This window comes from Colias philodice, chromosome 18 (assembly GCF_061535455.1).
Source record: "Colias philodice isolate Cphi_HAF_F1 chromosome 18, ilColPhil1 Martin Lab GWU primary, whole genome shotgun sequence".
NCBI classification, from domain to species: Eukaryota; Metazoa; Arthropoda; class Insecta; order Lepidoptera; family Pieridae; genus Colias; species Colias philodice.
The window spans coordinates 5871863-5889094 of NC_143103.1; the positions used below are offsets into that span (position 1 = coordinate 5871863).

A 17232-nucleotide genomic window follows, 5' to 3' on the forward strand; every position below is an offset into this window, starting at 1 on the left:
TGTGCATGTTTTTCATCACATCGCGAATATGTTGTAGTTATGGATAATTTAGAATTAAGTCTATGCTGCTCTGTAGGTAATTTTTGAAACAAAATTATTTAGGTATTAGGTACCAACGCTCTATACAGTTTTAAATTCAGCGGTAATTATATTTTCTAGGATAAAGCTCTTTAACTACAGACAAACACAAACAGAAAATTAACCCAAAATACGCATTACCTAGTTACTTCTATGATACTAATAATAGGTTACATAGTATTGTTTTAAGAGCAATCTAGGGCAGATTGCTGAAAAACAAAATTTGTTACCTACTAGTCTCTATTCTAGTTAGCTTAGTTCTATTATGAAGCAACCATTTAATGCACATCAGCTATAAAAAAATAGTTTTTATTAAACGAAAGTTGTGTAAACACCTTTATTTTCGTGTTGCCATTTAATTAAATAGAAAAAAATTAGACTACTTAATTAATCTAGGTACTTATCAATATTATAATATTATGTTACGTGTTTCGAAACTAAAACAACTAACATCCAAGCAGTGAACATTGTTGGATACAACGAAATTTTTTCCCTCGAAGAGATTAATTAAAACTTATTTTAATATTTTACTTTTAACCTCTTAAGGTTAAAAGGAAAATAAAACACCAGAATCACAATAAAACATTTATTCAAACAAAAAAAAAACACTTCAAACAGTCCCTCTATTTCACCAGTGGTGGTGTTAAGGTCGATATCATAGATGCTAGAGCGGGTGGACAAGCCAATCTTGGCCAATTCACCAAGGATATATCATTTGCCAAAAATAAAACACGAAAATCACAATAAAACATTTATTCAAACAAAAAAAAACACTTAAAAAGTCCCTCGATCTCGCCCGTAGCAGTATTAAGGTCGATATCATAGATGCTAGAGCGGATGGACAAGCCAATCTTGGCCAATTTACCAAGGATAAATCATTTGCCAAAAATAAAACACCAGAATCACAATAAAACATTTATTCAAACAAAAAACACTTAAAATAGTCCCTCAATTTCGCCAGTGGTGGTGTTAAGGTCGATATCATAGATGCTAGGGCGTGTGGGTAACCCAGGCATCTTGCTGATCTCCCCAACCATGGGCACCACGAAGCCCGCACCAACAGATACGAATATATCCGAGATGCGGAGTGTGAAGCCTGTTGGAGCGCCCTTGACTGTTGGGTCGCCGGTCAGCGAGTTCGATGTCTTGCACATGCAGATTGGTAACTTGTCGTAGCCCTGGGGGGGATAAAACATTATTTTTAGTGTTGATAAAGAATTCTTATATGAGAATAATTATACTGACGTACGTACGTATAATTCTCCTATTACACAGTACAAAATATTGCCGTTGATGTGTGAGGAATAATTATAACAAAAGTATGCAGATTAGATGGCGAAAAACAAAAATACTATAATGCTGCATTGACAAAATCACTGTGGAATGATCTGGAGGTCGTTAAGTTGAAGTAAAACTATTGTATATTGTGTGTTCAATTTATAGCATGACTTTCCATAGAAAATTAATCTACTGGCTAAATAAACATACATTTTTGCATTTCAAAGATCAAATTCGACGTATCATTATAAAAATAATAATTCTAACAAACCTTCTCAGTGAAACGCTTGATCTTCTCCAGTACATCATCAGTGTAGTCAATTTTTCCAGCGCCATACATCTCAAAGGCGATCTTCTGTATCTTGTCCTGGATGGACATGCCCAGGGGGTAGAGGTAGTTGAAGGTGGAAGGTGTATCACAGGCTGCGATGACAGCATCAGCCAGGTCCAGGGCCCCAGCACCACCTTGAGCCCAGTGGTCGCAGATCACTGCGCGGAAAGCGCCGTTCTTGGTAGCAAACTCTTTGACCAAGTTCAGCTCGGCTTGTGTGTCGTTGCTGGAAATGAGTTGGGGAAATGATAGCAAAATGGCCTATAATACTATTATATCATACTCGACTCTCGTTAATTCAAAACTGCAATAATTCGAACCTTTCTACAATTCAATGTCATAATTAAAACCTACAAAATCTCTTTATATTTCGAACTAAATCCATACATTTTTATGCACTCGGTAATTCAAACGAAAAAATCATTGCTATATTATAACAAAAAGGCAGGATTCATTATTTTTGGAATTATGTAAGAATTTGTAAGCCTTACCCGTGTCTGTTGATCGCAACTACAACTGGTACGCCGAATTTGTTACCGTTGCTAATGTGCTTGCCCAAGTTGCACAAGCCCTTGCTCAAGAGTTCTAGGTTTTCCTGTAATGAAAAATAAAATGTTTACGTTTATTTATTATATTAGCCCATACAAATGTGTTAGATTAGGTGTCGTAGGTGAACGTATAGTGTACCTTCATATATACGGGGTGAAGCAAAAATAACCGTCGATTCAGTTCGTGTATTTTTAAACATGTTATAAATATTTTGTGTATACTTCAACGTATACACCGTGAAGCAATATCAATTCGTGTCTATAATGAAATCTGGCATTTCATGTCGAAGAGCCGCTCCACACACACAGAGCACATACCTCCACGTATACAGCGTGTAGCAGAAACAATTCATGTCTTCAGTGTACACTGGCACTTTGGGTCGTAGAGCTGCACCACGTGGCACTTCACGTTTACAAGGTGTAGCCTAAATAATAATTTTGTATCCTATCCTACTAATATTATAAATGCGAATGTTTGTGAGGATGGATGTGTATTTGTATGTTTGTTACCCTTTCACGCAAATACTACTGAACCGATTACTATGAAATTTAGCACACATATAGATGCTTAGATGATGGGCGTGTTTGATGTAAATTTTTTGGGTATTTCCCGTTTTATTTAAAAAAAGTTATAATTGTCATTTTACTCATTAGGTAAAGGGCTTTCGATGTCAGTTTAAAGTTTTTTTGATATCTGCAATAGTTACGGAATAATCGCCTGTGCACACTTAAACCCTGTATACACACCTCCACGTAGACAGCGTGCAGCGGCAGGCCGGGGCTGACGGTGGGCCCGCCGCCGTGCATCTTGAGCGCGCGCACCGTGCACACCACCACCGCGCAGTGCGGCGCGGCGCCGTACGCGCGGCACTTTATGTCGAAGAACTTCTCCATGCCTGTGAGACAAAAACAATTCTCAATAAAAATGAGCGTGTGAGCTGAGCACACGTGTCAGAAGTGAAACTTGTTTCGCAAGATTCAAAGATACCAAAATCGTCACCTTACTCGATAACGTTTTGCCATGACGCAACCTTTAAATTTTACTCTCAATGCGCCTAAAGAAGTTTCATTTCAAAAAAAGACGGGTTGCACTCCGGGAGTGCCGGCAGAAGTGAAAACTTGATTATTAACGTTCAGCATGTTTGATATTTTGGAATGGTATCCGTCTTACGCATGGAATATAATGGCTAAAAAAAAAAACATCCGTCTTACGCTTTTTCGATCAGGCCACGTGTCCTAACGCGAGTTTAAGATTTTATACCCAACGCCGCTAAAGAAGTTTTCACTTCAAAAAATTAAAAAAAAAATATTAAAAAATGGTAACTATTACGAGCAGAAATAATTCATATAGAGTATGTATCCTTTATTTAATAGTAACGAAACAAACAGTGAATATCATCATCAAATAAATAAAGTGTAAACTCACCAATATCCGATCCGAATCCAGCCTCGGTAGCCACATATCCGTTCTCCTTGACCAGTTTCATGGCGATCTTGTCAGCGATGATGGAGGAGCATCCGTGCGCGATGTTCGCGAAGGGTCCCGTGTGCACTAGCACAGGGGTGCCCTCTAGCGACTGCATCAGTGTTGGTTCAAACGCGTCCTTGAGCAGGACCATTAGAGCGCCGGTTACACCCTGTAATGTGAGGGAGTAAACTGTCACTGGTTCTTTTCTACTGTTCTCTTCTAGTAAACTGCATTGTACTACATTTTTTTGCACTTGAAACCATGAACTGGTTCCTAACGTGTTTTTGAAAACTTTCGCGCAAATAAGTCGTATGTATGTCATATGTAGAATACAAACAATTTAATGCACATAGATTAAACTATTAATTTTACTTTGTACTTCCGACTTCAGTTCCAAACATATCCCCAAAAAATAACAAAATTGATTACTAATAACATCTCTGAACTAAGTATACTTACAATATTTATATGAAAATAAAAAGTAGATTTTTTTATTTACACGTTAGTTATATAAAAGATTACTAATAGTTAGTGGTTTAAAAAGTTTTCTTACAAGATCATCAGCGGTCACAGGGTTTCCGCGTTTGTCCAGAGCCACGACCATACTCGAGAGCCTGTCCTTGATATCTTCTATATCTTTACCAATAGCTAACACCGCCATGATTTCGGACGCTACAGAAATGTCGAAGCTGGTCTCGCGAGTGAATCCCTTCTCAGTTGGAGACTGACCGATGGTTACTTTACGGAGGTATCTGTCGTTGAGGTCCACGACTGTAAGGAATTTTATTATTAAATTATTATTTGATATAGAAACAGTACAAAAAATTTGTTTGTGTGAAACCACAGTGAAAGTGTTTGTTTGACTTTAGGCACATAATTTAGAAAAAAGGAGAAGAGAAATTTGTTTGACACTCAAAAATTATAAGATAAATAAAATTCAAATAAAATTCCACCACACTTATGAAGAATGATTATATTTTTCATCTAAATACCTATTTAATACATAAAATAAACCCGTTTAAAGTACTATACCTCTATTCCACATAATCTTGGAAGTGTCAATGTCAAGTCTTGCAAACTTGGTCCTTTCTTCGGGAGTCAAAGCGTCAGGGTCAGTCTTTTCAATGCCGAGTTTCTTCAGTCTCCTCAATTGTATTGGCGAGAATTTCCTCACGCCTTTGATCTTTGGTACCAGACGATCGTATAAGGGACCGTCCTTTTGTGTCAGTTCGTGGAAAATTCTGGCATCCATTTGGGCGGCCAGCAGGTTGTTAGCTGCAGATACCGCGTGGATGTCACCAGTTAAGTGCAGGTTGAAATCTTCCATGGGAATAACCTGAAAGGAGCAATAATGTGACTCGAGACTTATTTTTCTGGCACATTTTAAACGTGAATTGTATTTTAAATGACTAAATACTATCTATCATCATGACCACAATTGTCATTGCCTATAAATATTTTGATAGAACACAGCAGTTTACTTTACAAATTTAGTTTACTTTCAAAAAACGAAATATATTGAAATTCATCAACTAACGACTCAATACCACCAAAAGTTCCGTCTTTTGCATATTCCTCACACTTTTTAACCGACCACAAAAAAGGAGGTTTTTTTTCTTGTTACCTCATTCGTTCTATGAATATGTTAAAAAGATAAAATCTTACAAATTCAGCAATTTCCAGCAACTAAGTACCTCTACATCAAACACAAATATAACAAACCTGCGAGTAACCACCTCCAGCGGCACCTCCCTTAACCCCAAACGTAGGCCCTTGGCTCGGTTGACGCATACACGCGAAGGAATTGCGACCACGGTGCGCTGTTAGAGCTTGTACCAAACCCAAGAGGGTTGTACTCTTACCCTCACCTAGAGGGGTGGGGGTAATTCTGGAATATTTAATTTTAAAATATGTATAATGAGCGTTTTGTGAGTTTGTTTTGGTAAGAAAATAACATTATCTACGTACGACTATAAAAAAGTATCTTTACAAAATAATTAATAAACCATGTATCATAATTTTCGAAATCAAATAGGCACAAGACTATAAAATTCTAAGTCTATATTTAGCTTATTACTTAGTAGCTAATATAAAAATGAATGAAAAAATAAGGGTAAACTGCTTGGTTCTTGCAACACTCTAATCTATGGTTTATTATTAAAGGAATGAATATACTCAAAAATTGCATCAGATGGCAAACAATCGTAAAAAAATAATATATGAACTAACCCAGCAACGACGATATATTTCCCACCACGCTGGTCCTTAAGCCGATCGAGTACAGACAGGGAAATCTTGGCTTTGGTGTGTCCATACTGAGAGATCTCGCTCGGGAATAGACCGAGCTCTTCAGCCAGCTTGCTGATGTCCTTTGGCTTTTGGGAGCGTGCGATCACAATGTCACTGTTGGATTAAGTAAATATAATATTAGTAAAAAAAGACGTGTGGCACTCGGGGACTGCCGCGGTAAAGCTATTGCATGCTATGCCTTCAAGCCACACCTCCGCGCCCGTTGGAGTGGGGAGCGTGAGGTTTTTCGTTAGTAAATTTCTGGATTCGGTCCCCGCGCTCAAGGCCCGCGATAGAAGCTATGCAATAGCTTAAAAATAACGTATGGTTCATAAGACTTAAAGAAATATAACGAATTGGAAAACCAACGCAGCGTCTTTAATTTTGAGTTCCCGGGCAAAAAGTACAGTTTCATACAGATCCGAACAGCTGTTTTTTTAGTGTCAACGAGTAACAGATATACATCCACACATTCTTATAAACTTTTTCATTTATAAATTAGTAGGATAGTAGCGGAGACGTGGCACACGTCATCTACTAGCCACTGCTTTTTGTTGCAGCTTAAAGTGCATAATATAGACACTTACCTAGGAGGTGGTACCACACGGTTCAACCGCAACACTTGCAAGCCCCACGTGGGAGCAACAAGTCGGTCGAGCTGTCGCTGAGCAGCCACAACTGTGTTGCGCATCAACATGGCCACCATCATCGGACCCACGCCACTACTTGAACCCTGCTTTTTGTTGCAGATTAAAGTGTATATAGACACTTACCTAGGAGGTGGTACAACGCGGTTCAGTCTCAACACTTGCAAGCCCCACGTGGGTGCAACAAGTCGGTCGAGCTGTCGCTGCGCAGCCACAACTGTATTACGCATTAACATGGCCACAGTCATTGGGCCCACGCCACCCGGTACGGGCGTCACGTGGGACGCCACTTGGATCGCTTCAGCGTGGGCTACGTCACCCACTAAACGCTGGCCGCTGCTTTTTGTTGAGTCTGTGGTAAAAGATAGCTATGTGAATGGGTTTAGATGAAAATTTGGAATGTGATATTAGTTCGTTCAGATTTTTTGGAGTACAACAAATATCACGCAAAGAGCGTTTGGTAAAGAGCATACCTAATACTTAGTGTCAGTAAATCTTGTCAATAGTTTTCGAGTTGTAGTTTTTTGCAAGATTTATATCCCCGTGACAACACTCGCTTTAAATTGTTCGAAACGTCGGTATAAATAATATTATAATGAATAAAGATTTAAGGAGTAAGATACAGTCAAATAAAAAAACTGACAAGGCACCAATTTAAATAACTTACTTTTAGATAATTCTTGTTTAAAATTATACGAACATTTGGTTACAAAATAAAACTTCACGAACAATCACTCAACAGCAAACTTGATATTGCACTAGCCGCGATAACAAAGAAAATCCAATTACACTTACGTTTAATATTTTACAATGCTTGTATAATAAAATTCTGTTACTATTCAATGCATAACTTACAGTACAATGAATGTAACATTGTACTCACTGTACTGCAATATTTTGAAAACATTATTGAAAGGGGAAGTGACTATAACCAATAACACTTGACACAATGACTAAACCATTAGCATACGAAGGTATGCAAAGTATATTGCAGATAATTTTTTAAATATTCTCGAAAATTAAGATATTTTTTACACAAACAGATTGAACAGGACGAGTTCTGTTCCTTATTTTATAACTTTACTGTAGTCTCAAGATAAATGCCCAACTTTAATATTTTTGCTGTTTTACTTTTCTTAACATTATAAACACAATTTCTACCAAACATATCTATACTAATACTAGCGGTCCGCCCCGGCTTCGCCCGTGGTACATGTTTACGTTTTCTCTACATAAGAACCATCCTCGTACTTCAAGGAATATAATAAAAAAAGAATTATCGAAATCGGTTCAGCCGTTCTCGAGTTATGCGCTTACCAACACATTTTGCGATTCATTTTTATATATAAGATTATAAAGAGGAAAGGTTTGTATGTATGTATGTATGGTTTTCACGCATAAACTACTGGACCGATTTTGATGAAATTTGGCACAGATAATCTTTAGACCCTGAGAAAGAACATAGGCCTTTTATTGCGAAATATGTACCACGGGCGAAGCCGGGGCGTCCGCCCCTTGTTGCCTTGCTTGCCCGGTTCGCTAGTAGGTATGTTCATAAAATTTTAAATAGGTATGTATATAACAAACCTGGGATAGGGTTGATTCCACAGTCGATAACGACTGCTCCGGGCTTGATCCATGATCCGCGGACTAATTCAGCTTTGCCGATACCAACAACCAAGATGTCTGCGGTTTTTGTCTGCATACAAGAAAATATTTATAAGTAGTATAAAAGAGTAAGTTATTGGTGTAATTTATAGTAATTAATTTATCGAAAAAAAATTCCTACTATGTACTTTTTAGCGGAATAATTATGATTAGCGGAAGCAAATGGTTGTGTAAAATGTTACTGTGTAGGATACCCATGGACATAAATTATAAATTACAAATTTTAAAAGAAAAACACCCCAACTTACGATCTCACTCAAATTGGCGGTCTTCGAGTGGCACACAGTGACAGTAGCGTTCTCCCACTTGAGTAGTTCAGCTACAGGTGTGCCCACAATCCTGCTCCTGCCCAACACTACCGCCCGCTTGCCCGATATGGACACCCCAGTGCGTTTGATCAGCTCGACACACCCAGCGGGAGTACAAGGAACGAATCCGGATAGATCACCTAGGGCTGCGCGACCTTCGTTTTGCGTGTTTAAGCTGGAAGTGAATGGTCAATTAGAGAAATTGAAAAAATATCATCAAATTGTCATTAAAACACGTGCGATACTTGCGAAACTTATGAATCTTTTGTATAACTATTATTAATAGATGTCTTTAGCTGTTTGAAAACTGCTTCTTTTTTCTGATTATAAAGTAACTAAAAGCCTATGTTCCAACATATTATGTTATAATTGAAATTGTTTATACATTCAATTGATTATAATTGTTTAAACTAATTTCGATAGATTAAAATAAAAGCTGTTTTACTACTACACGTCAATATTTATTGCAGCAAATCACAAACCCATCAACATCCTTGTGCGGCGAAACAGCGTCAGTTACAAGATGGCTGTCAATAGGATGGATGGAGTCGAGCGGCATCTGCACGATGATGCCGTGGACTTCGGGCGATTCGTTCAGCTCATTCAACTTGGTTAATAGCTGCGAAGAAGAGTCAACAAATAAGTAATATATATTGCTTAGGTAGATATAGATAGATAATTATTTATTGCACACACAAGATTTACAATAAACACAGAAAAAGACAAATAGATGCAAGTATGTACAAATGGCGGCCTTATCGCTAGACAGCGATCTCTTCCAGACTACCATTAATATTAACATGGAAACACATTCAAAGGAGGTGGGTGAGCAAAAATTATTGCGTTGGGAAAAATAAATTTTATAATCAATAGATATAGTATTGCTTTGTCGTAAAAAACATAAATTTAGAGAGCATCATGTAATTTGCCGCTTATTTAACAAAAGATGTTAAAAAAAGTTAACTAATTAAGAATGGTAAAATAGAGCTAAGAAATTAAATGCTTCTATTGTGATAAAACAATTTTCCTCAACTCTCTGTTTACCAATATGATTATGATGTAATAGATCGCAATAATGTTTCTATAATAATGTTTGTGTATTGTGTAGTGAACAAATTAAATTGAGACTTTTTATACACTGTACCTAGTGTATTAAAAGCAAATTCATCACGTAGGTATTGATAATCGGAGTCTTATTCCTAACTGAAAGGAGAAGAAAGAATGTATTGCCTGTATTATGTAATCAGCATATTAAGATATATAGAAGAAAAAAAACTGATAAAAAATGTCAATTAGCAATTAAATAATAAAAAATACAGTTTGTTAACTATTTACATATTCATATCAGTTTTTTTTTTGTTTTCTACATATCTTACTTAATATACACGTGTCAGAAGTGAAACTTCTTTGGCAAGATTCAAAGATACTAAAATCGTCGCCTTACTCGATGACGATATTGCCATGAGTCATGACGCGACCTTAAAATTTTACTCTCAACGCGCCTAAAGAAGTTTCACTTCAAAATACTTTCATGATGTATTTGCTCTTCATACAACTGTGTATTATAAGACTCAATTTAATTTGTTTACAACATACATAATACATAGAACCATTATTGCGATATCTTACATCATGATCATATTGGTAAACAATTGGAGATTATTTGCGTCAACTTCTGAGGTCGCGGTATCTTAAATTATGTTTACGTTTTCAATCTGAACATAATATAAATTGATCATACATTTTCAAGTATTTTTTTTAATTATTTTAATACATTGTAGATTTAGTTATGTAATACATACATTCATAACCAATAGGTAGCTGACTTATGTAAATTTTGTTAGATATTATTTGGCAAGGCTTTCTTTATTATTTTTTTATCACGTTTGATTCTTTCAAATGTTATATTTTCAACCGTCCTTAAAAAAGGAGGAGGTTCTCAATTCAATTGTATTTTTTTTGTGTTTGTTTCAGAACTTTCGACTGTGAGGATGGGATGAACCGATTTTGATGATTCTCTTTATTTAAATATTATAGTATGTATTTATATAAATTTTATTACATTGCTATTAGCTCAATTTAACAAGCTTCTGAAGCTCTACAATATAATCAGAGATGTGACTGATTTAAAATAATTTTATTTAAAAGTTAAACAAAACTATTTTGTATTTGAAATAGTAATATCACAAAAAAACTTGATTTTTTGAACATTCTGTTTAAATACCTCAACCTCAGTGCAGTCTCTGGGCAGTTTGATGTGTTCAGCCAGGATGCCGATATTCTCAGCGGCTTTCAGCTTCATCCTGATGTAAACGTTGGAGTCCTCCCGTCCCCCAACTTGTACGATCGCCAGCCGTGGCCTGAAGTTGGCCACCTTGCTTCGCATCTCCGATACTTGCTTGCGAAGCTCATCTTGGATTGATCTGGAATACAATTTGAAGGAATTATTGCTCTGAAGTTTGAATATGTAATCTAAAGATGATCGTTGAGTCCTGGCTTAGAATTTACAATACATGTCCGTTATAGTAATTTGACCGCTTCCTTGGTACAGTGGTTGACGCGTGAGCGTAGAACCGAGGGGTCCTGGGTTCGATTCCCGGTGGAGACGAAGAAAAAAATGGCTCGGTCTGGCAGGACACAGAAGGCTGATCACCTACTTGTCCCTAAAGAAAAATCGATCAGTGAAACAGATGTGCTTATGCATACTTAATACATCTGCCCCTTACCCCACTAGGGGACACGGGACTTCACTTTTAATAGTAATAGTTTTTTGAAATATTGCGAAATTTATACAAAACATTGCAGACCAAACTGAATTATACTTTTGACTGTTCGCAAAGATAGCAAGTATCAAAGACAATTTGACTAATTTCGAACCAATAACATAAATATAAAAAAATGCTCGTACGCAGCAATCGCGGTTCCTGATACTGCTTGAGCCACCATCCTGACAAGTGGTCGTGGAGTATGCAAAGCTTAAACTGAGACAATTTATCTCGCAGGAGCGACACCAACCCCTGATAACCTTTACTACATTGATACGGTAGATCTTACTAGTTAAATTTTATAATTTCATTGTCCCAGGGTCAGGTATCATATGATAAAAGCATAATCATGGGAGCAATTTATCTAAGTAATAAAAACTACGTGTACGTGATCATAATAACGGAACATTTGAGTTACTATCAACTTACATAATGTTATGAAAGAAATGCAGCTTGTAGAAATTAAATTTTGGCACTAAATTCCGACAATCACTAACATTTTGACCAACAGGGAAGCCAAGTGGGTAGTTGAATAATCATTATAGACTACAGGCCCATGTTGAAAAAATTATGGGTCATTTGACCCACCACCTGACCTATCTAGAATTATATAAGAGCATAAAATAATAAGATTCAGCACTATGACGTCACTCGTAAGCTGTCCACCTGAGTGCAGATGAGAATTCGAAAGTTCAGGTAGAGATTTTCTCCCCTTGTCTTCATGATTTTTGTACGGCGTTGCGGAATAATGGCTTAAAAGCAGTATAGAAATAGTATGACACAGATGCCGTACAAAAATGGTGGTCCACAAAGTCGGAATTTATTTTTATTTTTCGACAGTTGCCGGGGTAAATTTGGTCATTTGATTTTGAACGGCATCTGTGTAATACTATTTCTATACTACTTTTAATCAATTATTCCGCAACGCCGTACAAAAATCATGGAGACAAGGGGAGAAAATCTCTACCTGAACCTTCGAATTCTCATCTGCACTCAGGTGGACAGCTTACAAGTGACGTCATAGTGCTGAATCTTATTATTTTATGCTCTTATATCGTTCTAGATAGGTCACCTGGTGGGTCAAATGACCCATAATTTTTTCAACACGGGCCTGTAGTCTATTATAATTATAGAATGGAATTAAATGTCAACGTTTACTGTATGCGGGTAGAATCATAATAGGTATTATGTCGAAATAATTACACCCGCGAATTTTAAATTTTAGCGCATCAATAGTCAATATATACAATATACATGCATACAGGTATATTAAGAAGAGCTGGAACGTCAACACATTTACACATTGCACATATTAGGCCGGGAGATACTGACACAAAATTTCGGGTCATTTGTAACAGGATGGCGGTCTAGAGGGGTCTTAGTACGCAATGACAAAAAGAAAAATGATGGTCAGAACGCTGGTACCGGTGGACTAGTCGCGTGGGCGTTAGTCACACTCGTCGGATAAATAGCGAAAGTCCAACGATTTGTAACACAAAAATTTTAGAATTTACCGATAGCCCTTATAAAAGATGTAGGCGGTAGTGTCATGCCATACAGTTACGATGTGACTTACAGTCCGCCATACCGACGTGAATGCGTTGATTTAAAAAAAACAATTCAACCATTTGTACCGGGCTCACTTTTGCACAGGTAACCATCGTCGTGCAGCCATTTACTAAAATCGCCATGCCATACTTTTCGGACGATTCCAAATGGTCGCCATACCGCGGAAGATCTGCAAATTTTTGAATTTTTTTTTCTCGCCAAACGATTTGTACCACCCTACATTTTTTTTTCAACAACTCCTGAATGATTATAAATAGAAGTGTGATAATGCCATACCTGTGGGAGGTGGCGAATGTGTATAAGATTTTTTTCTTATTGTAAGATTTTATTCGTAGTTTGAACGATTTGTAGCAGTATGGCACTAATTTTTCCCACTATTAAAAGTATGGCAAATATAATAATGGTCACGTTGCATCATATACTTTCCAAAAATGCCGTACTGGTACAAATCGCCAATTCTTTTCATTTTTTTTTACGTCTTGGCTTAAGTCTTACAATCATCCACCCCATGTTTGCAATCTGCGATATTTTTTTCTAGGTAGAATTGTATACAAACAAACAGAATATAATGATCCCATACTGTAAAAAATTATTTTACGTATTGTACAGTCGTATTTTTGAAACGTGACGAATAAATTAATTTTCAAGTATGGCAGCACTTTTTCCCCCTACTAGAAGTATGGCAAATATAATAATGGTCACATTTTATCAAATACTCTCCAAAAATCCAAATGCAATACTGGTACAAATTGTTTGGCGAAAAAAAATTTTTTTTTGCAGATTTTCGGCGGTGGCCATTTGGAATCGTCCGAAAAGTATGGCATGGCGATTTTCGTAAATGTCTGCACGATGATGATTACCTGTGCAAAAGTTAGCCTGGTACAAATATTTGAATTGTTTTTTTTTTAATCAACGCATCGCGTCGGTATGGGGGGCTGTAAGTTACACCGGAAAAGTATGGCATGACACTACCGCCTACATCTTTTTTATGGGCTATCGGTGAATTATAAAATTTTTGTGTTACAAATCGTTTGACTTTCGCTATTTATCCGACGAGTTCGACTAACGCCCACGCGACTAGTCCGCCGGTACCAGCGTTCTGAGTTCTGACCATCATTTTTCTTTTAGTCATTGCGTAATAAGACCTCTGTAGAACCGCCATTCTGTTACAAATGACCCGAAATTTTGTGTCAGTATCTCCCGGCCTATGTATGTGTCATATTTTGCAATTGTTTATAAATACAGGGTGATGTAATTGGTGTAGTACGAATATCTAAAAATCTATGAAGAATTTTGTGATACAGTAAATGGAAGAATTATAGACTATTTTACAGTATTTAATAAAATCATTTAATTTTTTGTTCATTTTCATTAGAAATGTCAATTTTTCTCACCAAGGTGGAAATTTGGATGATAAGGATCTTGTTAGAAAAATATAAATTTTGACTAAAATCGGCATTTTTTTTTTCAAAAATCAAATTACTAATTAATAATCAGAGTTATCACATTATTAAAAAAAATAAGCCAAACTATACACAATTTTTACCTACTTGATGCAATCCTCAAAGATCATGGACATAGTGTATTGCGCCTTCCACCATACCATCCAGAACTCAACCCAATAGAGTTACTATGGGGCATAATTAAAGGGAAAGTAGCATCACAAAATGTGAACTTTAACTTGAAAACTGTGGAAGAATTATTTAGAAAGGAAGCAAATGCTATTAGTCTGGATATGTTTAGTGACGTTTGGAGAAAGACGCGAGAACATGAGGAAAAATATATTCAATTAGAACCAAAAGTAGATAATTACACTGACTCATTTATAATAACATTAAGAAATTCCGACAACGAAACATCGAGTTCTTCGAGCGATGAAAGTTACAGTGAAGTAGAAGATTACGATTATGATTAAATAGATTCTTCTTCTTCTCTATAGATACTGCTTTCTGAATTGGTGGTAAATGTTAAAACTGTTAAACTGTTATGACGATTCAAAAGTGCTTCTAGAAGAAGTCTAATTGTATAAATGTTTGAGTTTGAGTTTAAAACCAATAGTGTGAAAATTATACAATAAACATGTAACACATATTTGTTAGCGCGTATTGGTAGGTATTACGTACTTACTACAAATATAATATTTCTTAGATATCTTTACTCGACCAAAGTCAGGAATTTAATTATCTATTATTTGATAATTGAATGATTATTAATACTTTTATCCAATTGATTATTATTAGAATAAATAATTAACTTCATCAATTGATTTACTTTTAAATTATAATTTTACAGGTAAATTATGAGAGCTTTCATAAGTAATTATATTTGCATATATATATATATATCTACAACGCACCCATTTTACAATTCAAGTCTAAAATGAAACTAGAGTCGCATTTATTTTTGAACATACTGTAAGTGAAATTGCATAAGTGTGAGTACTGTGAACATGCCAGCTTTCCCTAATTGACCGATACATAATAATTGACAATATATAAACAAAGGGATGAATACATATAATTCAAAATTAACAAATTTCTTTTATCATGACTACACTTTGTGGAATATTTTTAAATGGTTTTTAATAGTTAATAACACGAAATTACCTTCTACATGTTTCCCAAAAAAATGTTCTCACAGGAAACTTAAAGCAACTAAAACCGAACTTCATGTTAGATATTGATCGGGATAATGAAAACATTATTCAACATATTGATGTTATTTTAAATACGTTGATCACTTGTTTGGGTTTCTATAGACGTAAAGTAAACAATTCATTTCGATGAAGTCTCAAGCTTTTAAGTGATAAGAAAGCAAATATCTTAATGACTCTACATAAGATAATAATCCCGAATGCTTTCAAATGATTATATGTAGTATCTTCTATTGTTTTTATGTAAGTAATGATTTGGATTATAATAAGTACCTATTCTAAGAAAAAATATAATATTTTATAAAGGTATTCCTTTTTTTAAGAAATAAACTCAAACAGCGCTACGTTTGAATAAATTCTTAGAAGTATAAATAGATTCTACATTGTTTTGTAAAAAACATTACTATGTTTACATTAATACAACTAATTTTTATTCTCCAAGTACGATTCTGATTATAAGGATGTTGTATAAATTATGTTATCATAGTTGCTATTACATAATGATACAAAACATGCGGAACAAATATCTTCCGAATACAATATTTTGAATGTGATCAACTTGTTATGAAGTTAAGTAAATATTGGTTTTATTCACTATTCTTATGCGAAAAAAACATTGATGTATGAATGTTAATAACAAAAATAATATCAAGAGGAATATTTTGAATGAAGTTAAATTTGAATTTCAAATACAATTTTACTCTACAAAATACAAAGAATGATTTAAAATCAACTTTGAATAAATAATTACATATTTTCAACGTGACTCATTGAAATATATTATAATGATATCTATAATTATTGTCCAATGTCCATTCATTTTATTTTTATAATACTAAAACTAGTAAAACGGGCTGTGCATGACTCGTACTTATGGAAAGAACTAGTTTATTTATACATAACAATTTTTTATTAATTAATTTAAAGATGCAAATTGCCGGTTATAACCAAATACCTACTTTACATAAAAATTATAAACAAACTTAAAAGGAAAAATAAAAAAAAAAACAATTTTATACTTTATCCATAAAAAATACAAATAAAACAAAACTATCACACATTTTTATATATAAAAAATAATTTTACTTACGACAATACGAGTTCCAGATCGTCGTCCGATTTCCACATTGTATTCGAAGGCATCGTTTACATGTCAAATGTGTTGAAGCCAGCACGCGACTGCCACCACTACGGTTATAAGCCTCTAGATGGAGTCAGGAAATACTGGTTTGTTACTTGATGAATTAACTACATATTTGGTTACGCTTTTGTTGTAGTAACTAAATATGAGTGCACTGGAGTGATGAACATGTCCTAGATGTGTTACAAATGTACGTATATAGGTACAAATGTACATATAATTAAGTGACCCAGGTGTGTTGAGAATAGTAATGAGTTTGAGTTTTTGTTAGTTTCATTGTTCACGGAGGAATTAATTGTTGTGTATACTTACCGTTGTATCAAGAAGGCTAGATTGGTTTGTCACTTAAAAACCAATTGATTAACTGATTTATACCAATGAAATGCGGCGTGATTTCATAATAAAAATTAACATTTTATTACAGGTCGAAGAGTTATTAAGTTTATAGCTCAATTCTTGATAAAATCTTAAATGTATATGGATACTTTA

At 35.2% G+C, this 17232-nt stretch overlaps 1 protein-coding gene across 2 annotated transcripts; it reads right to left on the reverse strand.

Annotated features, from left to right (window-relative positions):
- Positions 1-980: 980 nt before the first annotated feature.
- pug (pug C-1-tetrahydrofolate synthase, cytoplasmic) lies at positions 981-16849 on the reverse strand. 2 transcript variants are annotated; one of them, XM_089706295.1, is made up of 15 exons: positions 16693-16849; positions 10840-11038; positions 9098-9234; positions 8556-8790; positions 8227-8338; positions 6766-6991; positions 5933-6106; positions 5426-5591; positions 4736-5039; positions 4257-4474; positions 3662-3872; positions 2983-3131; positions 2179-2282; positions 1628-1913; positions 981-1256 (listed from the first exon to the last, which is right to left on the reverse strand). In XM_089706295.1, the coding sequence occupies exons 1-15, from the start codon at positions 16743-16745 to the stop codon at positions 1014-1016; spliced, it is 2817 nt and encodes a 938-aa protein (XP_089562421.1). In that variant the 5' UTR covers positions 16746-16849; the 3' UTR covers positions 981-1013. The 2 variants fall into 2 exon arrangements, with proteins under 2 accessions (XP_089562421.1, XP_089562422.1); XM_089706296.1 differs by lacking the exon at positions 16693-16849 and adding an exon at positions 11524-11606.
- Positions 16850-17232: the final 383 nt, after the last annotated feature.